At 49.7% G+C, this 25,902-nt stretch overlaps 1 protein-coding gene across 1 annotated transcript in view; it reads left to right on the forward strand.

Moving 5' to 3' along the window:
• The window catches only part of B4GALNT3 (beta-1,4-N-acetyl-galactosaminyltransferase 3), a 65,225-nt gene that overhangs the window by 23,264 nt on the left and 16,059 nt on the right, over positions 1 to 25,902 (forward strand). Inside the window, exons 2-3 of the mRNA XM_086610652.1 lie at positions 20,126 to 20,229; positions 20,884 to 20,961. Coding sequence (XP_086466778.1) covers positions 20,126 to 20,229; positions 20,884 to 20,961 — 182 coding nt within the window. The remainder of the gene's footprint in view (positions 1 to 20,125; positions 20,230 to 20,883; positions 20,962 to 25,902) is intronic.

A 25,902-nucleotide genomic window follows, 5' to 3' on the forward strand; every position in this document is an offset into this window, starting at 1 on the left:
CCTCGGCCAGGCTGTTTGTGGTGCATGAGGACACAGTAAGAGTCAAGCAACCCATGCTCTTCGGACGTCCGTATGAAAGCAGCACTGGAACAGCAGGAAGATGTCCGCAGCAGCGTTCGGCAGCGAGGTGAGCTGCGAGGATGGGAAGGTGCAGGTTGGTGCTCATGAGTCAAGCACAGCTCCAATCTGAGCAGGTGAACCTCCACTGAGATCCTCGTGCACTTGCTAGCACTGAACTGAACCCAGAGTGGGGAACACCCATGGCTGCACCCAGCTTCAGCTGCTCCGCAGCAGGACACCCTTAATCTTCCTGTCTCCTGCACTGTCATCAAGCCAGGCTGAAGTGCCTGGGTTTCCTCAGGGCTTGGCTTTAGGCAAGCCAGTCTCAACTCCAAGAGTTATCATAGAATCACAGAATAGTTTCGGTTGGAAGGGACCTCAAAGACCATCCAGTTCCAACCCCACTGCAGTAGGCAGAGACACCCTCCACTACACCAGGTTGCTCAAAGCCTCATCCAACCTGGCCTTGAACACTTCCAGGGATGGGGCAGCCACAACTTCTCTGGGCAACCTGTGCCAGTGCCTCACCACCCTCAGTGTAAAATATTTCTTCCTTAGATCTAAAGTACCTCCTGAGTTCCTACAGGAGGGGAGCGTGGGATGCAATGGCAAGGTCCTGACTGCAAGAAGTGTCCCGCTTGACACGGATGAACTTGCTGGTTTTGAGGCACCTGAGTTTGAAAGCTGGGCCCTGGAAGTTTGGTTTTGCCTGGAGCTGCTCTCAGGGCCATTTACTGATCAGCCCTCGCAGGAGCGTAAAGAAGGTCTGAACTTCACCGTGGGGGCCAAATGCTGTTCTCAAAACCCTCCTTCTCAGGGAAGTTACTCCAGATTGACCATGGCATTTCTGAGATCAAAACCAGGCCGTAGGGAGCTAATTAATGTCCGGCTAGTTTGAGGTTTGATACGGTCAAACCAATACGTTCTTCGTCTGCATAACTGGGTCCCTCTGAGCTACTGGAGTTGTGTGCTTCAGTGCTCAGGGCTATCATGAGGCCTGAGAAGGACCAAGGGGAAGGAACAGTAAAGGTGACTGAGGCAGAAGAGGTTTACTTTTAACAGGATTTACTTGTGTAAGATATATAGATATTATTTTTTTTAGTTTTTATTTTTTTTTGCTGTGGAGAAGGGCTAAAGCTGGTCCTACAGCAGAATTCAAAGTCACTCTAGAAATGAGATCAGTCTTTTAGTTTCCTTCAGCCCCATAGCGTGAGGGAGCTACACCATTAAATTAAAAAGCATTAGTTGTAAAATAAGTCTGTTGTGATTGTGCTGGGTAATTTCAGCATAAATACTGCAGGGACCAATGATGCAAGTGGCGTGGCAGGATTTTTTTTTTTTTTTTTTTGAAGGGTTGGGTAATTTTTGACTAATAATAACACTTGCAACTACGCGTGGTAAGAGAAGAGTAATCACAATTTGTGCTGCAGGGCATAAGCTGTTTGCATAGGTCATGAGGACTTGTTTTTTCTCCTCCGTAAAGTGATATAGCTAAAGATACTTCTGAAGGTTGTTTTCTTCTGCCTTTTAAACATTAAATGTTGGACACAGGTCAAAGGTGGATTATCTGATGGGATGAACCAATGGTCTGATCTGCTAATTGCTAAATTAATAGAATCATAGAATGGTTTGGGTTGGAAGGGACCTCGAAGATCATCCAGTTCCAACACCCCTGCCATGGACAGGGACACCCTCCACTACACCAGGTTGCCCAAAGCCTCATCCAACCTGGCGTTGGACATTTCCAGGGATGGAGCAGCCACAGCTTCTCTGGGCAACCTGTGCCAGTGCCTCACCACCCTCAGAGGGAAGAATTTCTTCCTTAGATCTAATCTAAATCTCCCCTCTTTCAGTTTAAAGCCATTGCCCCTTGTCCTATCACTACATGCCCTTGTCCAAAGTCCCTCTCCAGCTTTCCTGTAGTGCCTTTAGGTACTGGAAGGCTGCTAGAAGGTGTCCCCGAAGCCTTCTCTTCTCCAGGCTGAACAGCCCCAACTCTCTCAGCCTGTCTCCATAGCAGAGGTGCTCCAGCCCTCGGATCATCTTCGTGGCCTCCTCTGGACTTGCTCCAGCAGCTCCATGTCCTTCTTGTGCTGGGGACCCCAGAGCCAATCGCAGTAAGGATTTTATTTCCTGCACAGGGAGGTACTGTGCGTACGCTGTGCCTTTTCAGAGAGACCCTTTTTTGTCGGACGGAGTTAAAGCACCAGCTCTAGTCCCTAATTGAAACCAGGAGCGTTCGGTAAGCTCGGAGCACATCTGCGTGCTGGGTAGCCCTAGGTGGGCCTCCACGGTTTCTGTTCCGTGCACGGCAACTGGATTTCTGGCAGAAGCTCTTAGAGTTGAGTGAAGAAATTGCAATAAATAATCTACCGTATTTATTTCGCTTTGTGTGTTTGCTCGGGGAACTTCCAGGAGCAGATGAAAGTCTCCTCACATGTATTTGATGTTGTTTGGCAGCAGTTCATGACATGGGTATTGCTTTTTTTTTTTTTTTTTCCTCTTGATTTGGCTCAGGCTAGCTCTTTGATGATCCAGGCCTGTTGTGAATGCTCGTAAGAAGTGAATTAAAAATCGTCGCTCTCTGAGTAAACAAAAACATGGGTTGAAAATATGGTGGGATTGATTCTGCCAGGGTGGTTCAGTTGCCCAGAAAACTGGGAGAAATCTACCTTAATTACCAGGAAGATAAGTGGTAAAAAGAATCTTTTTAATGTTGCTGGTTGTGGCAACTTCGTTTTTGCTCTGTTCCTTCCACTCCTATAGCTGTCCAGCTCCATGCAAATTGTATACAGCTGTGCACACAAACGAACAGCTGGGCAGTTTTGACCATTGGGCAAGATCCCTGGTGGGTGGTGGTTTGTTGGTGTTTTTTTTTTTCAAAGAGCAAAAAATAACCTGACTTGTTTTTTCAGCTTGTGGTTTGCAGCAGCATCAGTTAGAAAACACCCTTTTGATTTAAAAGCTGAGTGAACTGGAGCAAGCTACTAAAAGAGAGGAAATATGGGATACTGAGATGCTGGAATGGTTTAATTGGTGCTTTTCTTATGTCTGAGATGAGGAAGTCCTGTGAGGGAAGGATAGCTTGTAAATTCTTCTTGTATGACAGTTAATTATTCTTCTCTCTATCTAGTTATTGCCTGTTTTCTTAGCTTTACCCTGGGACGAGCGATGAGTCACGAAATCTAATGGGTTTTCATGAGAAGCGCCTTGGGCATCAAGCAGGGAAGGACCAGGGAGCGGCAGCTGACTTCTCCTGGGCTATCATGGAGGCGTGGGCTGTCCACAGCCTCCAGAGCAAGTGCAATGGTGCCTGGAGCTCTGACGGCATGGGAGGCTGCTGAGGCGGAAGCCCCTGTGGTGGATGTTGGGCTAGGAGAGGGGAAGTAGGCGCCCGGTTGGATGGGACGCCTTGGTGTCTCACAATCCAAGGTCCCATCAAGTCTTCTCCACCGGAGGTGCCAGCAGGAGGCTGGGGCAGCCAAGAAGAGTGCTTCTTGACTCACTTGCCAACCTGCTCAGATGGTGACCTGCCCTGGAGTCAGCCCCAGGGCTCGACATGGCAGCACTGAAGCCTGGCCCGGGCAGGTGCTTGCTCATTGCCTCGGCAGCAGGCGGATCACTTACGGCCGGAGAAGAAGAGATGAAAGGGAGAGGAGGAACTAGCTATCATTTATTAATGCTGTCGGGTTGTGTTTCTTTCCAGCGCTGTAAGACTGGGGCAGGACTTGCAGGCAACTGGTGAAAAAGGAGCCAGAGCTCTCTGGGAAACGTGAGAGGGGTTGAAGGAGGAGTCTTGGGGGGGATCATTGGGAGCTGGGAAGGTCTGGGTGCTCCCCAAAAACTGTTGGAGTCTGGAAGAGCCTGAGAGCGCAAGGGAATGACAGGGGAAAAGAAATTAAATAAAAACCATGGGGAGGCTGACTGAAAAGGGACAGGAGAAACTGGACAGTCATCTTGTTCTTGCAGAGTTGGTAGAGAAAAAAAAGATTTTTTTTTCTCTTCTGTGATGTGTCCTGTTTGCTAATAATTGTAAGATAGTGTCATGCCTGTGGTGTCTTCCCTGTCATTTGAGCTGCTGGTGGGTGACAGGTTACCTCTATGGATACCCTACCACATTGCTAGCGTAAGTTGACTCAGGTTTTATGAGGAAGAGCTGGAGAAGTTTCTAGGGTTAGCTATGGGGCTCAAATTTACAAGCATCCTAAACATTTCTATAGAGTTTGATGGAAAATTATGCATGCTCTACATGGTGTTCGTAGCTTTCTTTAACAGTCTGTAGCAGGGATATAGTTGCTAATTCAACCCTTCTTTCATATGAGATGGCCCAAAATAGAGATGTTGATAAAGGACATCCCTCCACAAGGGCCGCTTACAGCAGCTGAGCTGGATGCTTTAGCGAAGGGATTTCACCAAGGGTCTGGGACATGCTGTGTGCCTCCTCTGCTCTTGTGACAATCATGCATCAAAATGTTACTCTGACATTTCCCAATTGTGCAAAGCTATGAGCATTTGAAGTTAAATGCAGCGAGGCTTACTCTGCCAGCTTCAGAGCTGGAAAGATGCAGAGATTCCTGCATGAGAATTATTTATGTTCAGCTCTGGAGTCCCCAGCACAAGAAGGACATGGAGCTGTAGGAGCAGGTCCAGGGGAGGGCCAGGAAGATGATGCGAGGGCTGGAGCACCTCTGCTATGGAGACAGGCTGAGAGAGTTGGGGCTGTTCAGCCTGGAGAAGAGAAGGCTTCGGGGACACCTTCTAGCAGCCTTCCAGTACCTAAAGGCACTACAGGAAAGCTGGAGAGGGACTTTGGACAAGGGCATGTAGTGATAGGACAAGGGGCAATGGCTTTAAACTGAAAGAGGGGAGATTTAGATTAGATCTAAGGAAGAAATTTGTCACTCTGAGGATGGTGAGGCACTGGCACAGGTTGCCCAGAGAAGCTGTGGCTGCCCCATCCCTGGAAGTGTTCAAGGCCAGGTTGGATGGGGCTTTGAGCAACCTGGTGTAGTGGAGGGTGTCCCTGCCCATGGCAGGGGGGTTGGAACTGGCTGATCTTTGAGGTCTCTTCCAACCCAAACCGTTCCATGATTCTATGATTCTATGATTCTATGATTCTGTGATTTTTTTTTTTTCCTCTCACTAGAAAGCATTTTTTTCATTTCTAAGGAGGATCAGAGTGCCCAGGTGCCTGATGTTTTTCCAATAGGACTAGCAGCAATTCTGTAACGAATCCATATGAGCCCAAGCGCACAGACCTGTGAATCAGACTCTCCATCCTTGTCATTTTTGGTGGTTTAGAAAGTGAGATAATCGAGCCCCTCAGTACTCCTGGGAAGCAAGCAGATTTGTGTTAGTCTCACCATCAAATGGTGACTGAAAAACAGTCAAGGAGAGCTAGTGGGCATCCAGGATGTGAATGAATTTCATCAGCTGCATGAATGCAGTTGCCTTCGTGGGCTAACTAATGCGTCTCTATTGACCCTTGTGCGATAACGGCTTGTACTCGTTCCGTATTTACTCTTCACAAGGGTTGTCCTGTTACTCCATCCGTGCTGCTGGTAGGGTGATTGAATTTTCAAACATCAACGCAGCTGCTTTCAGGTGAGCTGAAAGCCCCGTCTTCGCGGTGATGAGGTGTCAAAGCCGGTGCTGAAGAAACACCTAATATTTCAGCCAGTATTGCAAAAAAAGCATGATTAAATGCAGTGAAAACAGGTGAAAATCAGGTGTGGGGTATAACATTGCACCAGCGTCGCTCTTGGTGTCAGCTAGAAGAGCGAAGGTGTAGGAGAGCCATGTTGGGCCCTTCTGGAATGCTGCCGTCTCCGTTTCACGCACTACACCAGCCGTTGCTGAGACCCAGGGCACAGCACAAAAGGAATTAGCCTGGCAGAAGTGAGTTTTGTTTGTTTAATGACTTACCTGTTAGCGTATTGCATCACAGCAGGACTTTTTCTGATGGATAAGCTCCCAGACAATAGGGTTTTAACAATCCCATTGCATCATTTTGGCATGGGTTCTCCGAGTAGAAGAGCGTGTCTAACAGTGGCAGTTACGTGTGTTATAAAATATAATAGACAAAGCCCTAACGTCCTGCAGCAAACAGGATTTACATTCTGCTCCAAGTTTTCTAAATTCCATGAAATGTTGATGCGGTAGCCTGGATATTATTCTGTGGTTGTTCTGTTTGACTGAAAAATTGGTATCTCCTTAACTTAGTAGGGACATGAATAATCAACTTAGCTTACGAGAACTCTCCTTATTCCTTCTAGCGTTCAGTCTCTTTTGTCCCTTCGTTCTCATTTTTCAGAATCACAAAGATTTTTGGTCACAGACTTGAAACCTGCTGTGGAGGAGGTGGATTTCGAAGGGGTAGGTGGAGAGCACAGAAGGACAGAGGAAGGCTCCCAGTCACTTTGCAAACTCTGAAGTAGTTCATTGTACTGCCATTTGGGGTTGGCCTCTAAAAAGGCACATGTGTGGCTTGGCTCAAATCCCAGCACTTTCCCTTGGGACTTCTGCTTCCGAGGTACTTGCAGGCAGATTTTTCAAAAGCAGAGAAGTTGTAAACTTTGGGAGTTCAGAGTTATCAATGTGTTTAGATGACTGGCTGGTTTAAAACTACTTTCACGAATGATTTTTGCCCTGTGTGGTGAACAGATTGGATTTAACTTGGAACGAGGCAGGTAACAGCCCTGGACTTCAGGAGAGCAGACTTTGCCATGTGCAGGGACCTGCTTCAAAGAACACCATGGGAGACAGTCTTAGGGAGAAGAAGAATAACCCCCTGCCCAGGTACAGGTAGCCTTGCAGGAGAAGACCTTGAGATCCTGGTGGACTGCAAGTTGAACGTGAGCCAGCAATGTGCTCCTGCAGCAGAGACTAAAAGTCTCTTGGGCTGCATTAGGTCAGGTTGAGGGAGATGGTCCTTCAACTCTGCTCATCCCACCTGAGACAGCTGTTCATGTCTCTGTCCAGTTCATGTTCAGTTCTGGTCTCTCCAGATGAGAGACATGGACATGCTGGAGTGAGTCCTCCCAAGGGCCGTGAAGATGATTCTAGGGCTGGAGAGTCTGACATGCAAGGAGAGCAGAGGCAGAGAGAGCTGGGGCTGTTCAGCCTGGAGAGGAGAAGGCTCAGGGAGATCTTATACATGTGTAAGGGATTAAGAAATGAGGAGACAGACTCTTCTCAGTGGCATCTAGGGAAAGGACAGGAGGCGATGAGCACAAACCAAGCCAGAGGAAATTCTGTTTAAATGTAAGAAGAACTTTTTTTTTACTGTAAAGGTGGTCAGACATTGGACTAGGACACCCAAAGAAGTCATGGAGTCTCTGTCCTTGGAGGTATTCAGCACCTGGCTGGACATGGCCCTGCACAACCTGCTCTAGGTGACGGTGACTGTGCTCTGAGCAAGGGTTCAGGGTTAGATGAAGAGCAACAAAACTAGTGAAGGGTTTAGAGAACTTGTCCTATGAAGAGCGGCTGAGGGAGCTGGGACTGTTTAGTCTGGAGGAGGCTCAGGGGGGACCTTCTCGCTCTCTACAATTACCTGAAAGGAAGTTGTAGGGAGATGGGGGTCGGTCTCTTCTCCCACGTTGTGAATGACAGGACGAGAGGGAATGGCCTCAAGTTACGCCAGGGGAAATTTAGGTTAGATATCAGAAAAAATTTCTTTCCAGAGAGGGTTGTGAAGTATTGGAACAGGCTGCCCAGGGAGGTGTTGGAGTCCCCATCCCTGGAGGTGTTTAAAAACCGTGTGGATTTGGTGTTGAGCAACATGGTTTAAGGACCCTGACAGTGATCTTGAGGGTCTCTTCCAACCAGATGATTCTATGATTTCCAGAGGTGCCTTCCAACCTCAGCAGTTCTGTGGTTTTGGATTAACACGCAGAAAAAAAATGGATTAAAGGAGTAATCGAGAATGGACTTCCCTGGGCTATTTGTGGAGCTTTGAAAGTCACAGGCATGCACAGTCCTCATCTCCATCCCAGGAGACACCACGTTAGGAACTTTTCCCATCCAACGACCTGTAGCATATAAACTGTACTGTAGTGTTTCAGGGCACCGGAGCTGAGCTCTGGTGCTCTCCTAGCCATGTAAAGCCTGGAGCTTTGTGAGTTACTGGGGTCAGAGGCACCCAAAGGACAGATGATGAAGCTCTAGTCCTTTGGCAAAATGCAGTAGAGAGGCCAGCTGCCTTCAGTCACCTTCGGGTTTGGCAGAACATGCCAGACGTGGGTATTTTGACATACGTGGTTAAGTTGTATGAGACAGTACGCTCACACCGTCATGGAAAGGGAAGGAAATTGAAGAGAGTCAGCGGAGCTCAGTAGGAATCACACCAGGAGCCTGTGGAAAAGGTCAGGAAAACTTAGCAAAGAGACTGAGAACAGAGTTTGGATGACATCTCAGGTCAGCACATAAATAACCGAGGTCAGATGGCGTTTTCGTTGGATGTTTATTCTGGAGCTGGTGCAGGAGTTACTTTCTGAGTTTCCTGTACTGAATCACACGAGAGGCACATCGGACAGTTGTTACTGTTTCATTTGTCCTTAAATTCATTAGGCACTTGCTGGACGAGCGCGGGGCAGTAGGAAACCCTCTTCCTTGACTTACGGAAATTTCCAGTGCGTTGGAAAGAAAACGATCATTTTGCGACGAGTCCTCGCCGGCCACCTTAAGCGGTTGGCAGGGCGGTTTTAATGCTCTGGTAGAAAGCTGTAGCACAGTTAAATATTCCACTGAAACAGGATAGCTCTGTGAGGCATGCTGGCCCACCTCCAAGGCAACTCAGCCGGCTGTCTCCCACTGGGTGAAGGATGACCTCCTGGAAGCCCTCAGGAATGCCTGCTGGTGGCAGGGATTGCTCGCGGAGAACGGGGGCCCCGCAGCAGCGTTTGGCTGGTCCCTGCAGCCTGGGCTCCAAAAAATTCAGCTGCTTCTCAGCTCGTGAAGGGCTCCAGGTTTGTTCTCTCTGGGACGAGGAGTGGTTTCCGTGAACTCCTCTCGGATCCCACTTTCTTAGTGATTTTTTGTCAAGTGTGTTGCGCAGGCTGGTTTGAGACCTGAAGCGGGACGTTGACGTGGGATTTAGTCAAGAAAGAGGAAAAACAGTATTTCAGAAGTTGGTCTTTTGGAATTATGTCGTAGGAATTATGTCTCTATAAAGACAGTTTACACAACCGTGATTCTTCCCCATAGCAACCCATGTTGTGTAAATAAAGCCAGCCCAGAAGCAAGTGCCTGTGCTTTTGCAGCCTTTCCCGTTGCACCACGTACGTTTGCTCCAGGATGCCTGGACGGAGGAGAACTGGTGGCTTGTTTTGTCCAGGTGAATTTTGAACCTGTGTCCTGAAGGAGATCAAGCATACCCTTGCCCCCTAAGTACTCTGTATGCCTAACAGGGTTTTTAAGGCACTGCTATATAGGATTTTCAATAACATATCAAACTGTTAGTCCATCGTGCATCGTCTGCCCTGACTAGCAGTTGGCATTTGATGATGACTCAAAGGAAATAGGACAGAGTTATAAATTTCACCTTTGCTAGATAGAAACGGTGGTGTGGGGTTGAGGGACGTGGGCACAGTTCCTCCACAAAGAGAGATGAAGGCTGGCATTTAGGGTTTGAGGCCAAACAAAGCTTTGGGCTGAGCTTCGGTGTTGTCAGAGTTTGACAAGAAATTTCAGGTGTTCTTGAAGAATACCCTGAAATTCCAGTTGCTTTTGTGTAAACCCGAACCAGAAGCTGTAGTTTCGAATTTTGAATCAGAATCGTGGAAGTAAACTTGTACACAGGGATTGCATCCAAGTTCCTGGAATTCTTGGCGTAGTTTTAGATCCTCATCCAAAACCCATTAACATTAATAGAAGGACTTCATCTGACTCAAAAGTCAATCGTCGAAATAATTTCTAATCTGACGTACCTAGAAAACAATACCAAAGCAGTACTTCAACCACTGCCCTGTCAGATCCTCTTTGTTATTTGGAAAACGTGTTATATTTCTCTGGTTTTGGTGTTCATCAGTAGGCCTGCTTTTGTTTTCTCCTCAGCATAGCGAAGTGTTGTGTTGTCCCATATTTCAGGGTTTCTCCATCTCCAGGGCTTTGTTGGGTGTTGGAGCAGGGTGTCCCATGCGGAGCCCTGGGTACACCAGTCATTCTGTTACCCTTAGTAACATGGGGAAACGTAAAATAATTTAAACAAATCAGAAGATGTTCCTGGAGTGGCCTTCAAGAGCGTCGGTTTAGCTTGCTTCCTTGCCTCCAGGTCAGGTCAACCCTACCTCTGCACCATTGCTGGCAGACGTCCGTCCAGCCCGTTCTTTATCTTAATTCTTCTCTTCCTTTATTGTCGTCCCTAGACTGCCTCCAGTCACCACTGGAACGGATAGCGTAGGGTAATAATTTTGTCACAATGCTCACAGAGACCACGGAAACAATGCATTCCAGCAGGAGTGGATTACTGCCTTTGAGGTGAATTCAAGGGAAGAAAAGGGCTACAGCAGCTTTGAGCAAAACGACCAATAGAAATGGCAAGTAGAGAAATAAGTAAGGTGTGGGGTTTTTTTCCACGGAAGCAGTGGATGATGTTTTCTGCAGCACAAAGTTCCACAGAACTTGACTGAATATCAAGCTGCAAGCAGATGTTTTGGGAATGCTGCATCTACGTGGAAGTGGCAAGCTGTAGAGTCTTTAGGAAAATCTCCATCCAAGATAAAAGAAATATCGCGTTCGCAATGTTGGGTAGAGCGACAACAAATGCTGCCTTGAAGGTCTATTGCACAGTTGATGTTCAGCTTCGCATCCTAGACAGCTCCTGTGTGAAAAAAAAAATCTCTTGGAAAGCTCTTTGAGCAGTCTGTGTTTGGATCAGTTGAGAAAAACGCACTTACTGAAGCTTTCTGAAAGCTGCATCAATGACCTTGTTGAACTTTCTTGGGCACAAGTCTTGTTGCAAAAAGAAAAACGGATGGCAAAGAGTGCTGAGCATGGAATTGCCGTTTTCTTTCCTCCTTTTTTTTTTCTTTGCAGGTACCTCGCTGTGCTCAGGGGAGGGAAGCCACATACCTATGTTGCTTCTTGTTCATTGCATTTATTTGGGTACCATGGACATCAAAGCCACAGATTGGTTTGTGGTTGAAAGCCGTTAGAAATGGACTTCTTTTTGCAAGAAGCCCTTACTGCTAGTGATGCTACTGCTGTAAATAGGAATAAAAGTGGGCAGGAAGCTTCCCAACCCTGTCTCCAAGCGCAGTGCACGTGATTTGCTGCACTGAAATGGTGATATATGGAGGCAAACGTTAGCTTTAATTAACTTATTACTGCAGTAGAACAGGGCTTTATTGCCTCTTGTGTCTCTAAGGGCATGGCTTCACCGGTGCCTCCAGACAAAGGGGAGAGTGCCAGGAATACCACTTCCAGTGATCAGAACCAGGTGGAACATCTGCTTTTCATGCTAGTCACCGTGAGGGCCAGAGAGGAATTTTTGAAGTTGTTATTATTGTTTTTATTGGGAGGAAAAAAAAAAGGCAGACTGTATGTGGATCTGCAGAGTGTGAGTCAGCAGTTGAGGATGTGGTCACTGAGAGTGAACTGGTAGAAACCCATGTAGATGTTCCAGGATTAAAGGTGGTTTTGTTCCAAGAATAATGTCAGATATTACTGTTTACCGAGAAAAAGAGGGAGGGGAAAAAAAAAAAGAAAAGCATGAAACTGGAGTCCACGAGGTAGCAAATTGTTTTGATCTTAGAAGCAGGAATAAAAGTCAAAACTTAGGCTTGTACCAAAACACTTGATTCTGTGCTCTTCTGCCGACCTGCCAGTTTTCCCAGTGCTCCAAGCACTGTCATTCAGGCAAGCCAGACATCTCCATCTCCCATCAGCAAACAGTTTGATGCAAATCTCATGTTTTAAAGACGATGACTGGCACCAGCCCAACGTGGTGAGTGCGATACCGTGATGCGAACGATGCTCTTCGTCTTGGAATGTCTGGAGGCAGCTCTTCCTAACGCAGGCCGTGGCTGTTTTGAGGAATCTGTCGCTGTGTGTGAAGGATGTAAAAAGTGAGAGGCTGTTTTTTTTTGCTTTTGGTGGCAGTATCTTACGAGGAGGCAGACACAGAGTCGGCACGGGCGCAGCACAACGTCTCGGGGACGAGCGCTCCGCAACTGCCGGGCAACTGCCGCACGTTCGGTAAATAGAAAGAGTTGATCTTGCCAGCAGTTAATGGTTTTAACGGCACAGCTGTGGCTGCTGTAACGTTGCAAACGTGTTATTTACATTATTCTACGTGTGTTTTGTGTGGTTAAGATGACCCGTGGATTACTGCGAAGCAGTGGCAGAATAGAAGGCATTTATTCCCCCTGCGCAGTGGAAGTGAGCAGTGCCAAAATCGTGGTCTTTGTCTTCTGTTCCTAAAAGCAGCAGTAGGTGCTCTTCTTCTCAGGCTTCATTTGAGTCAATGTTGCCTCCTTCCCCTGAGAAACAAAAGTGTCCTGCTCTTCCCCTTCCCCAGTGTAATCCTTCAGGGCTCCGTAGCGCAACTTTGCGGAGGCAGAAGAGAGGAAGGTGAGGAGGGGTGAAGTTGCGTGGTCCGAGAGGTGAGGACGGGCGAGAGAGGACACGTCTCCATTGCTCAGGGCTCCTGTTGGCTGTAATTGCCCCGGGCAGGGGATTACAGCTCACAGCTGCCCTTCCGCACTGGCATCAGCTCCTGAACCTCCTCTGCCTTCAGCTTGGCAAGTGCGGATGAGCCATAGTTGGCAATTGTTTTACTCTGGCACACGCTAGGTTGAAACAAAAGCGTTTCTGGAGCTGGCTTAGGAGCTCAGCCCCATCATTTTAGATATTATTTATCTAAATATCATCATTTAGATTAGATATAAGGAAGAAATTCTTCACTCTGAGGGTGGTGAGGCACTGGAACAGGTTGCCCAGAGAAGTTGTGGCTGCCCCATCCCTGGAAGTGTTCAAGGCCAGGTTGGATGAGGCTTTGGGCAACCTGGTGTAGTGGAGGGTGTCCCTGTCCATGGCAGGGGTGTTGGAACTGGATGATCTTTGAGGTCTTTTCCAACTCAAACCATTCTATGATTCTATGATTTTGAAGGATAATGCAACTGGCAGCAACGTCATGGGCTTCAAATCTAGCAGTGCCTCACCACATGCATTTCCTTGCGGAGTTTTCAGGAGGCAGGCAATGTTTGCCAGAAAATCTTGTGGCCTAGGTGGATTTCATGATTTAACTAGGGCAATGGAAGATTTTAGTGGTGGAAGCGAGATTTGCATTTTATCTCCCACAAAACAGGCTAATCCCCCAGCTATTGCTTATCAGCTCCTCCGTTCCTGCATGAAATGCATTTCCTACACTTAGCTAGCAACAGCAGAGAGGTATTATTTGGTAGGTGAGTCTGGAATTGAGACTGCACGAGTGCCCTGGGTCCTCACCTTCGTTCATGTTTCCTCTCATTTCCCAGCGCGGTGCTTTGCCTTTTCCTCCGTTGCGCTTCATGTACTTGTAACGTTCTGCAGCTTATTGTCAGAGTTTGCAAACTCACGGACGGGAAGGCTGTGCAGTTTCACAAAGAAATGAATCAGAGTTGTAACTGGAGGAAGAATGGAGTAATTTATGCCTGCACGCACGGTCTCTTAACGTGTGATTTATCCCTGGAGGAGGCCAGCAATCGTATTGGCCGGGTTCGGCGCTAACCAGAAATGGGAAGGTTTGCAGGGCTCCCTCTGTAACACCAGGTTTCATAACTTCTTGAATCCTTTCAACTCCAAGAATGTTGTGTTCTGATCTTGATCTGAGGACAAGGAGTTCACTCTTTTCTGCCTATGGCTTTTATTGACTTAAATAAGTAACCAGAGAGACTCTCTTGGCCCAGCTCTACCCTCGAGTGACTTTTTGGACAGTTTTTTTGCCTCTCTGTCTGTGATTCATGACTTGACCTCACCTTCACTCACCTCTATGGCCAGAAACCGTTGGCTGTTCCTTTTCACTTTATCCTTCCCCACATTTCTGTTTTTAGGAGGTCAGTTTACACCTCATCTTTGTGCTTTGCACGCCTGGTGCTGTGGAGCTGCATACACGTGTGTGTGGTAGACCAGGAGGTCAGTGTTGCTTCCCCTGCAGCGTGCCACTAGCAGTATGGCTTTGCTCTGGTCAGGGTGTGTGAGGACACATCAAACTCTCTAAACACTGTCTTCCTCAGAGCGTGATGCAGCCCTGCATGGTCACCATCAGGCTGCAGCCCCAAAACCGTACTGCCTGGGGTGCACAGCACAGCATGGCAGCTTGTCCCCATGACCTCAATGGCCAGGAATATTTGGTTTGTGGCCCACAGCCTCGCTAGATGATCTTTAAGGTCGCATCCAACCCGAACCGTTTGATGACGCCCAGCGTCACGTGTTGGGGTGAAGGCACTCCCAGTGCACTGCCTGTGTGAGTGGGGCATAATCTAAGTGAGAGTAACTGGGGCAGGAGGTAGAGTTGAAGTTCGTGTTCGTGGCAGGAGGCTTGATGCATATGTGTGGGAGACTGCAGATGGCTTCCTGAGTTGAGCTCCTATGATGTCATGTTTAGTTTCAAGCATCCTTCCCCAGCATCTTTTGGACTAGTATGTTTGCAGGGTACCTAGTGGTACTATTTGGGGGTTATCGGGTACTGCACCTGCACACCTGTTCAGCCAGGAATTTGGGAAAGACCTCAAATCACATTGAAGTCCCACGGGATAGCAGCAAGTTGAAAAAAAAAAATCAACCAGGATAAGAGGAGAAATAAGGCCATCCAAGAGCGGGTTAAAACACCATGCCATGCCAAGGGGGCTGTGGGCACTGCGGGTAACAAAGAACAAAGCCCTACTTCCTACCTGCCCTTTTTTTCTTGCCCTGTCCCTGAAACAAAAGAGGAGGAGGACAGTCTCAGGTCAGAAGGAAAACGTTTTTTGTGCAAACCAGCCTGTGGACCTGCTGTTTCCTGAGGCTGCCCAGTGAGATCATTTAGCAGGCTACAAAGGGGCTGGTGGCGTGTGGGCAGTAACAGCGTTTGCAGCTGTGAGCAGCAGTAAACAGCAGAGTAATCAGATCCCATCCTTCGGCAGGGAAGCTGATCACCGGAGTGGGTCCGGGATTTCCCCCTTGCATCGTTGCCGGGTACCTGCACAGGCCAGTTGGAACATCAAATGTTGGCTGGGACCAGGGGCACGACGGGGGCTTGATGGATCTAATCTCCAAACAGACAGAGCAGCTCTGCTCACACTCCTGCCCCGAGGTCTGATAGCTCCCTGGGTTCTCTCATCTCTTATCTCTGGCTGCATCTTTCTTCTTTTTAAATTATTTTTTTTTTTTATTTACTCTTGAGCTGGGCTTCAAGTGCATTGCTTGGGAGGAGTCATGACTGCTGGGTGACATCTCCCCATCGCCACGTGCGGTTCCCACAGCTCCCTTCACTGACTTTTGACCTGAGAGCATTAAAAGGCATAGCTGAGAAGAGGCAGACATGCCCCTGGGTCCTGACCAGACCCGAGACAAGAAACATCTTCATCTTATTTCCTCTTTTTACAGCTTTTCTGCCCCTTAACGGTGGGTCTGAGCTGCATCTCGCCGCGGTTTCTGCTGCAGGATGCAGCGTCTGTTTTGGCCTCTTCTTGAGCCTCTTTTCCTTTTCTTTGTGTCCCCCTCCTCCTGAAATCCAGGGGGGCAGCTGAAGCTTAGCCCCGGTAGGCATCTGGGTCCTTAGGAGGCAGCTGCCAGCCTGCCTGGTGGGAACAGGGAGAAAAAGGACCCTTTTTCTCCAAAGAAGAACCACCCTCACATTCCTGGGTGGTGGCTCATCCCTACAGGGCTGGAACCTTGGACCACGGATGTGCAGAGACAGAAAGGAAGGTGGATCTCTGCTCATAGAAAAGAGGTCAGCCAAGTGCCTGGTTGTAGCCATAGGGAAAATGCCTTGGGGGTTGGAGTGAGGGTAAAACTCACAGTTTGGGCGGGCTCTGCACGAAACCCCTGTCATTGCCACGAATCCAGCTGCCCTTCTGCCCCTCCACAGTGTCTTCAAAAGCATCTCCTTGCTCGTCAGGTCCCTCTTGGTACGGAATCGTACAAATCTCTCCATCCATGATGTCTGAAGGCTGGTGGAGGGGCAGGTTTGACGTTGCGTCGTGTGGGGTGTAACCGTGGGTTGCTGGAAGCATGGATGTGGCTCTACCCTGGCTACTGGGGTCTACTGTGGTGCTTGTGTGGCCACCAGCCAGCTCAGCTGGGCAAGCTGGCCCAGCAGAAAGCCGTGTGCCTTTCTTTCCCTGGGCTGGATTTTGGGTGAATCGCTGCCCTGGACTGTCTGTTGCAGCCGCAGGGAGGCTGGTCCTGATGCCAAGGAGGGGCAGGATGTGGCAGCAAGGCTGGCTGCTGCTTCTGGCAAGCTTCAAGCAACCAGGGTTGCCTTCCGTGGAGGTGTTTGGGGTGAAAAAATAGCCTTGGAAAACAACCATGGTGCTTCAGGAAGTGATGGGAGGTAAATTCCTCGAAGAGAGAAAGGCCAGGAGTTGGCTGGCACATCTGTCTGACGGGCTAATGGCAGCAAAGGCTGGCCCAACATCTCCAGCTGTTCACCTAGCAGTGGGACAGGCTCTTTCCAACCTTTTGATTTCTGCCCTTGCAGTTTTTTGCCTTTCCCATCCTAACCAGAGCTGGTTTCGTAGAGGAACTGGAGCAAAACCATCAAAGCTTATAGTTCTGGCTTTCCTTCTTAGTAATTCTGAAGGGTTTGCTGAGGTGTTTTAGTTCCTGTCTCCTGCTTTTTTTCCAGGCCTATTCTTGTTGACTTTAAATAGCTATCAAAAAGTGCTCCGGCGCCGGGGCTGCTGTGTAGAGCTGGTGGAGACCTCAAGGACAGGCTGAACTGGTGGTGGACCACCTTGCTCTGGTGCTCTTGAGGCAGAGCAGTGGGCATGGCCACAGGGCTCTGCTCTCCAGCTGTCATGCAGGAGACAAGACGTCATGTGGCACAGACAAGACAAGGTGGCATGTGCTGAGGAGAAGACCTTCACTGTGTTCTCCATCAGCAGTTGGCCTTGGCAAGTCTTCTGGCTGCAGGAAGCTGGAGGAGCTTTGTCTCTTTTCCATAGCTCCTTCCCTCCTCCTAGCAAGGTAGGCATGGGCAAAGCCAGGTTCTTCTCCAAGTGTGCCCCGTGGAGATCCCCAGGGAAAAGCCAGTCTTTTGGAAAGGAACTGGAAGGCCAAGAACTTTCTCTGAGGGGAGTGTTTATCCTATTATTTTCTGAAAATCATTTCCTACCACGTTGGGGAATCAGCCTGCCAAAGTACAAATTGCCCAGCAGGGAAATCACTACCTCCAGATTAATTAAAAAAAAAAAAACAACAAACAAAACCAACCTAGCTGTTCTCTCTCTTCCCTGTTTGGCTCATGTGTTAGGTAAATATTTGGACAACGCAGAGAATCGCCTCCCTTTCTTCTCTTTTCCAAGGGTGGGAGAAATGTCAGCCCTTGGCACTTGTGGGGCTTCTGTGCTTGCTGCGGGGCGGGCTCCGTGCCAGCCGCGCGCGGGGACAGAAGCACGGAGCAGCCTGGGAGTCGAGGTGATGGAGCAGCTCGCCGTGCTGGCCGGCCTCCTCTTCCCGGGAGAGGCTGGTTGCTGACTGCTTCATCGTGAGCTTGTTGCACCAAGCAGTGAAGTCTTGAGTTTATCTTGAGTTTAGCAACAAAACCCAATAACCTGAAACTGCTTCTCTTGGTGTCCTCCCTCGGTGGGAGGGAACAGACTGGTTTATTCCCATTTTTTTTTATTTTGTTCCTATTTTACTTGGTTTCTCTACAAAGTCTGTTCCAGCCCCATTTGCAAGTGGGACCATGTGTCCAGCTGCAGGACACCCAGAAACAGCGGTTCCTGCTTCATGGCTCTGAGCAAGGTGGAAGGCCACCATTTATACGTTGTGTTATGTGAAGACACAGGAATTTCTCCTTCTTTCCCGTTAAAGTCAATCCCTGAGGCGAAGCACGAGATGTGCTTGGCTGCCTTAATCAGTAGGTTCCTCATCTGGAGTGTCTGGCTGAAAAATGTTCTGCAGAAGATAAACATCGATGTTGATATTTTTAAGTCATAGACTTAAACCTGTAACTTCAGATCAGACTCTGGGAGTGGGGAGACCTGGATCAAAAATTTGTGGCTGAACAGCATCTAATAGGGCCTGAATGAAACCCACACATCTAAGCCAGCACTCATGTCAGGAAAGCAGGACACCCCAGTTGCCTCTGAGCGTTGTCCCTCAATTGCATCTCTGACTACTTACTTTCACGTTTTCCACATTTCTTGCGCTTTCTTTTCATTAATTGTCTCCTTTTTTCCCCGCGTCATAGGAGGCAGCTTCAACATCTTCCCTTTTTGCTCACCTCTGCCAGACCCCGCAGCACCCAGGTTCAGGAACAAGTAGAGAGACAAGAGTTTCACAACCTTGTTTGTAGAATCATAGAATCATAGAATCATAGAATGGTTAGGGCTGGAAGGGACCTTCAAAGGTCATCTAGTCCAACCCCCCTGCAAGGAACAGGGATATCTCCAACTAGATCAGGTTGCTCAGGGCCTCATCCAACCTGGCCTTGAACGTCTCCAGGGATGGAGCATCCACCACCTCTCTGGGCAACCTGTAGGTGCAGTAAGAGGCCAAGAGCCTAGCACAGCACAACCCAAACATCGATGTTTTGGAGCTGATCTAAAGCACAAGGACAGGCTGGGCGGAGAATGGACTGAGCGCAGCCCTTAGGAGAAGGACTTGGGGGTGCTGGTGGATGAGAAGCTCAACATGAGCCGGCACCGTGCGCTGACAGCCCAGAAAGCCAACCGTGTCCTGGGCTGCATCCAGAGCAGCGATGGCAGCAGGGCGAGGGAGGGGATTCTGCCCCTCTGCTCTGCTCTCCTGAGACCCCCCTGCAGTGCTGCGTCCAGCTCTGGGGTCCCCAACATCAGAAGAACATGGAGCTGCTGGAAATGGTCCAGAGGCCACAAAGATGATCCGAGGGCTGGAGCACCTCTCCTCTGGAGACAGGCTGAGAGATTTGGGGCTGTTCAGCCTGGAGAAGAGAAGGCTCCAGGGTGATCTTATTGCAGCCTTCCAGTACCTGAAGGGGCTACAGGAAAGCTGGAGAGGGACTTTGGACAAGGGTATGTAGTGACAGAACAAGGGGCAATGGCTTTAAACTGAAAGAGGGGAGATTTAGATTAGATCTAAGGGAGAAATTTTTTACACTGAGGGTGGTGAGGCACTGGACCAGGCTGCCCAGAGAAGCTGTGGCTGCCCCATCCCTGGAAGTGTTCAAAGCCAGGTTGGATGAGGCTTTGGGCAACCTGGTGTAGTGGAGGGTGTCCCTGCCCATGGCAGGGGGGTTGGAACTGGCTGATCTTTGAGGTCCCTTCCAACCCGAACCGTTCTGTGATTCTGTGATTTTGAGCCTGGAGACTGACTTCACTTAAATAGCAACATCCTTAACTGCGTCTCTGCTAGTAGCTTTACAGCTGAATGTCCCATCAGGTGTGTTCTTTGCCGTCATTTCCTTCAGGAAAAGAAGATTGAAAGCTTTTATTGTGCAAATAGGTGCATGTTTAGAATAATATTCTTTTGATGGTTAAACTACTTAGGAATCTGGTTATTGTCTTATGTTTTTTTCTTTGGGATTGCTAATTAAAAAAATAATCAGTCATCTTTAGTTTGATGAGTGGGATTATCTGAGGGATCTACAAAGAGGTTCCCAGTCCTGTGGTGATTAGTGACACCTCTGACGTGTGTTTTCGAGCTGTGATGAATCTTTAATATAACAAATTAATGAGAAGGAGGGAAGGAAGGAAGGAAGGAAGACAAAGGCAATTTCTCTTTCTCTCTGTGTCAGATTGCCAGCTCCGAGTAACGTAAACAACTCCTGGTCTGTGCTGGACCATTCCTGAGCGTTAGAGGTCTCTGAGCCTTGCAAAGGACCAGTTTGTGCTGGTAACTGCTGTGGCTTCTTTTTTTAGCCTGTGCTCTGACATCTCTTTCTGTTTCCTCTGTGCAGGATATGAAAGCTGGAGGGAGCTGGCTAAGGCTCTGGCAGACACGAATGTCCCAGGTGGGGACCCAAGCCTTCAGTTTTACTATCCACAGAAGCTGGGACACCAGGTGAGGAGGCTTGGGATGTCTTCTGAATGTTTGGAAGGGCAGACCTTCCTCTCTGACACCGGCCCCAAGAGACAGCTCTCTCTTCAGGCAGGAAAAAGAGCAAAATCTGAGCTGACTCACAGCAATGCGAATGTACGACAACTCCGCCATAGTTGGAGTTAAATTAAGTTATAAATTAAGTTATTTCAGATGTACTGAGCTGCAGCGGTGGGCTGAAGCTGGCTGGGTACACAGGAAGGTATCACTAAGAAAGGTGGAAGCAGAAGTGAAAGGTCAGGAGAGAGTTTGTAGCTCTCCAGTGAAGCACATCTTGGTGCTGTTGCCTTAGGGAAGTGTTGGAAGAGCTATGACTTGGATCTTTTGAAACAAGGATGGGAAAAAATAAAAAAAAAAAAGGGAAAATGACCTAAGTTCCAGCTCTATGCTAGCAAACAGTTATAAGGTGGCAGTATCCTTCCCCCTTGGTAGCTCACCATGGAAATTTGCTGTCAAAAAAAGCCAGAGAGCATTTTGATCCCACTCTGAGTGGGGTGTCCTTCGGAAAGGGGGCTTGGGAACTTGCTTTTTTCTCATGTGTCCTTGAGCTGTCTTGTGGAGGTGTCAGTGCTGGGTCATTTGTTAGGTTATTTTGACTCTCCTCTCCTTACGTTTCAGAACCGAGAGCTGCAAAGAGGTGGGAGGAATAAATCGAATTACGCGGCTGTGGACAACGCTGTCCCCTGGATGCCAGAGGTGGGTGCCTTTCTCCCATCGTTTTTGCGTGAGGGAGCTGTAGCTAGAGACCTGTGCGGTGAGGCTGAAAGGCACGGACCTCTGTCTGGAATTTAATTTGCCTCACTAGAAGCCCTTTCCCTATCACCCACCCCCTCCAGGCTTAATGATACTTACAGACCTGAGTAATCATCTGGAAAGACAGGAGCGTCCAGATTCCTGATAATTTGGCGTCTCCCCCAGCCATCGAGGCACCAAGCAGCCACCCACAAATCCCTGAGAGCAGGCAGCCCGCTGCCTCCTGGAAAGGTGAAGTTTATCCAGGGCTGGGATTGCGCAGGGCCAAGCACTCAGCAAGCAAATACACGACCGTGGCACGCGGAAGCGTCACGCCGGCATTCGCTTCCTACCCAACGCCGGCGCGTTGCGTTTAGAGATTTCTCCGCTTCAGTGGCACCTCTGGTGAACAGAGACCTTCTTGGGTGACCCGTGAAGGCTGGGGTAAACATTCCTTTTGTTTCCTTCGTGCCTCATTTATTCTTTCAGCTTATTCCTTCCTCCCCTGTCCCCTTATCTGGCCATTCCTCTTCAGATAAGGGAGCAATGCCGCCTGCTGATAACAGGGGACACCAGCCAGGGGCCATTTGGCTAATGGAGTCAGCTCACTAAATTCCTCAAGGTGATTAGAGACCTGAACAAATTAGAGGGGCCTCTACGGCTGCCCTGGGGAGGGAGCAGGCTGCTGTCCTGTGCTCGGGCACCAAATGATCACTGTCTGTTGGAGGGAACGCACCCACCAGTGCCCACAACCAAACCATTGATCAGTTCTGGAGTCCCCAGCACAAGAAGGACATGGAGCTGCTGGAGCAAGTCCAGAGGAGGCCATGAAGATGATTTGAGGGCTGGAGCACCTCTGCTTTGGAGACAGGCTGAGAGAGTTGGAGTTGCTCAGCCTGGAGAAGAGAAGGCTCCAGGGTGATCTTATTGCAACCTTCCAGTACCTGAAGGCGCTACAAGAAAGCTGGAGAGGGACTTTGGACAAGGGTGTGTAGTGACAGGACAAGGGGCAATGGCTTTAAACTGAAAGAGGGGAGATTTCGATTAGATCTAAGGGAGAAATTTTTTACATTGAAGGTGGTGAGGCACTGGCACAGGTTGCCCAGAGAAGTTGTGGCTGCCCCATCCCTGGAAATGTCCAAGGCCAGGTTGGATGAGGCTTTGGGCAACCTGGTGTAGTGGAGGGTGTCCCTGCCCATGGCAGGGGGGTTGGAACTGGCTGATCTTTGAGGTCCCTTCCAACCCAAACCGTTCTGTGATTCTATGAGAGGAGGCATTCCTTCCCTTAGAGGACCAAACTCCCAAGCTATTCCTGCTCCGTTCCTGCCTGTGTCCTTTCCCTGCACCCGTCGGGTGTTGGGGCTCAACGGGACGGGGGCAGTTGGTTACTAACTTGCCTGGATGGATTCCCGCGAGCGCCCGGCACGGCCGAGCTCGCAGCGAAGCCCAGCTGCTGGCTGCTCAGTGTCACCCAGTCGGAGGAGCTGGGCCAGGCGGGACGGGGGGGCCGCGGCCGCCCTGCTGAGACAGAAGAGCCTTATGAACTCAGGAGTTTCCAGTTGGCAGCACAATGTCGCCTTTCTTCCCCTGCTCAGCCCCTCTCTGTGCCCCGTTCATCGTCCCCGGCGCCGCGCGTTCCCTTGGCTGCAGCTGATTTGCCTCCGTGATGCCAAAGCTGCCCGGGATTAAATTAGGAAAGACCTCTCTTCTCCATCCTGCTCCGGTTCCCGTGCAGCGGGTCGCGTCTCTGCTGCTGCAATCCCCCCAGCTTTGCTGCTTGCTCCGGCCTCTGCTCCTGCTTCGCCTTTCTTCCCTGGGGCTCCTTGCTCCGGAGGGACCGCTGGGTCTGTGGTGCCACCCCCCTGGGTGGGTTTGACACGACAGGGTTTGGGCTGGGAAGAGTGGTCTGTGCTCTCCGTGTGCCTGATCTCTTTTCCCAGGAGGGGCTGATAAGCTAAAATTCCTTGCTGGAAGGAGGTGGAAATACCAAAGTCTCTTAATAGAAAGCCGGTGCCCTTGGTGCACGACCTGTGCCCATGTTTGATCCAAGCTGGGCGCTTGAAATGCTACTCTTTCAGCAGGGTGGAGATAAGCAGCTGGGATGTGGGATTGGGAAGGGGAGGAAGCCAAGGGGCAGGAGCAACCCTCTAAATGGGAAGGCGCAGACCATGTAACGCCAGCTCCCGTTTGAAGCCCGGACTCTTGGCTTCTGTTCCTGGTTCTGGCCCAGTCCGTCTATCCAAAAATTTTCAAAGCAAATGTTTTTGAGGAGAGAAGGGTAACTTAACTTGTCGCTTAGCAGGTTCTCACTTTCCAGCTCTTTGAAAAGCGGGGCCAGGTAGGTCCAGCCTGGGTAGTCCAACTCCGTATCCGTACGTCGGAAAGTCCATTAACAGTTCTGAGGAGCTGCACGCGTGAATTGGGAACGATGGGGCCGTTTATCTGTTGCTGCAAAGGCCCAAGCAGGAGGTTTTTCCTGCGTGTTCCAGAGGAGACTCAGATAGCAAACAGGAATTTCTCAGCTGCCTGTGGTGGGCAGCCAGGAGTTGAGCTGGAGAGACAGAGGTGATAGGGTTTCAAACCAGCTGCTGTACTGATGACTTGTGGGGGGCCTAAAATTAAAGCCTAGCTCAGTTTTCACTCCCAGAACAGTGCTTTGGGCAGCCAGTACTTATCTGTCAATAATCTTCTTTTCCTTTTCGGAGGGAGCAGAGAGTAAGTTAGGCTGTAGTAGCTCAGGAGGAAATCTGTTGCTTTAGAAAAGACTCTGAAACCACATGCAAGAAGCGCTTATTGTTTACCAGTTAATTATTTCTAACAGTGAGCGCAGGGAAGCAAAGCGATCTCCTTAGCTCCTGCCAGCATCTCCTCTCAGGTGGCTTTGCAAAGACTTTGGAGTCAGGAGTGTCAGGCTGGAAATCTTGGGGACCACCTCTCACAGCATTGACGGAGCACGAAGTACGGTGGTGTATGCTTTATTTTTTAGTAGGCTGCCCTCTCCCTCGTACTGCCAAACTCTGCTGTAAAGTATTTCATTAGAATGGGACTGGTCCAGGGTTCCTCTGCAAACATTTGAGCAAGTCTAGCCACTCTTTTGGGACTTCCCTCATGAAGCTCTGGTTTGGTATTTGGGCTACCCCATGCCAAAGCCAGCCCGGCTCCATTGCAATCCCAAGCCTCAGGAGCATCCCCTGGCTCTGTCCTTGCCAGGAGAGGACTGCAGCACCGGCTTCTCCACGGTGTGGGAGTGTTGTGCTGCGTTCGATAGAGACCCGAGCCTGCTGCCTGCAGCGTGCAAGCAGTTCTCTAAGAAGAAAAATGGGCATCGCTGGTGGATAGCAGCAACCTGACTGCCAGAAGATGCCGTTTCTGGCAGCGACTCGCTGTGGGAACCTCGCCTGTTCACCTTACTTCACGTTCCACGAGAAACAGCAATTGTTGTTAGTTGATTTGGCTGAGAAAAGTAGTGTGAGACCCTTGGGTGTAACCTGCGTTCGGCCCGGGGCCATGAGGCTACCCAGCAATTTTGTTCCAACTCACTGTTTGTCACACTTGCAGTGATTGTCTCGCGGATCCCTGCAGAGTTCCAGGTTTCTCTTGGCTGCGTCCGTCGCCCCGAGCCCTCTGTGTAGTTTCTGTCTGGTTTTGGGCAGCATCACCGGCTAATTACGTCCACTTTGTCTCGCTGCTTTTTTCTTTTGCCCGATGGGTGGAATTCAGGCTGAGGGACGTCAGAAGAGGAGATGGTAGTGGGGGACAACATGGGCTTGCGGACATCTGTCAAGCCCTGGCAGCGCGGACGCCGGCGAGGGAGGGCTGACAAAAGACCACTGGAGAACAGCAGTGGTCGTGAACGTGTTTTGCCTGGCACACAGAGACGGTTTTCACGTGCGTGGCTGGAGCTCACGGCTCCCAAGGAGCGTTACTGCATAAGCTGGTGCCAGGCCAAGTCTGCTCCACGTCCTTCCTTCAAGCCATGGTTTATTACGAAATGAAACCCCAACCTGCTGTCCTGGGAAAAATAACTCCGTCGAGTGCTTTCTCTGCCAGGAGTGCATGGAGGGGTTGGACCCTCCTCCACCGTGCTGCTTCAGCCCTGCTTGGGAGACTGCCTGGCAAAAACTAAGAATTTGCTGCCATCTGTAGACATTTGGATGCTGTTCAGGCGGCTTCCCCAGCCCTCGGCTCAGCCCTTATATAGGCAAGACCGCCGCGGCAAAACCTCCCCGGTCCCAGAGCAACCTATTCCTTTCTTCAGCGTTTCCCCATCTAAGGTAGCTTCTACACTCTCCAGCTTGTTTATTTTCCACTGTTGGACGCCTGTCCTGCAAGGAGGGTTTCAGCATCCAGCTCTGCTGGTTGCAAGGCAGAGAGTTTGGGCTTTGCTGGGATGAAGCCAATTTCTCCCTTCTGAATGGCTCTGATAAAAAAAAAGAAAGTCTTTTGCTCCCTTGAGGAGTGTATCCCTGAAATCCTACAGTGACCGAGAAGCTTTTCCCAACGAAGCTGTGCTCCAGGTCTCCGTCAGACATGGACAGCCTCTCCTGGTGGAGAACCTGGAGAGGGAACAGCCATCTGTACCCACCCTCTGCACACCCTCCTGCGCTGTCTGGTGTCCCCCACCTCCCGCAGTGTTTCTGTGTCCCTGAAGGCACACGGAGGCCATCCTGCCCATGGATCAGCCTGTGCTGCTGCTCCTCAGCCCGCTGAGCCTCTGTATCCCCGTCCCTATTGTCGTCCGTGAACTTCACCTCACGGACGTCCTTCAAGAAGGGGATCTGCCATCTCCCCTCTCTAGAGTATCCTCTCTTCCTTGGTCAGGAAGATAGCCCTAAAATGCCAGGGAAGCCTAAAATATCTCCTAGGAGGACAGAAGACCTTACACTCTACTTGCTGGATCATGGG

The sequence above is a fragment of the Tauraco erythrolophus genome, chromosome 4 (assembly GCF_009769465.1).
Source record: "Tauraco erythrolophus isolate bTauEry1 chromosome 4, bTauEry1.pri, whole genome shotgun sequence".
Lineage (NCBI taxonomy): Eukaryota > Metazoa > Chordata > Aves > Musophagiformes > Musophagidae > Tauraco > Tauraco erythrolophus.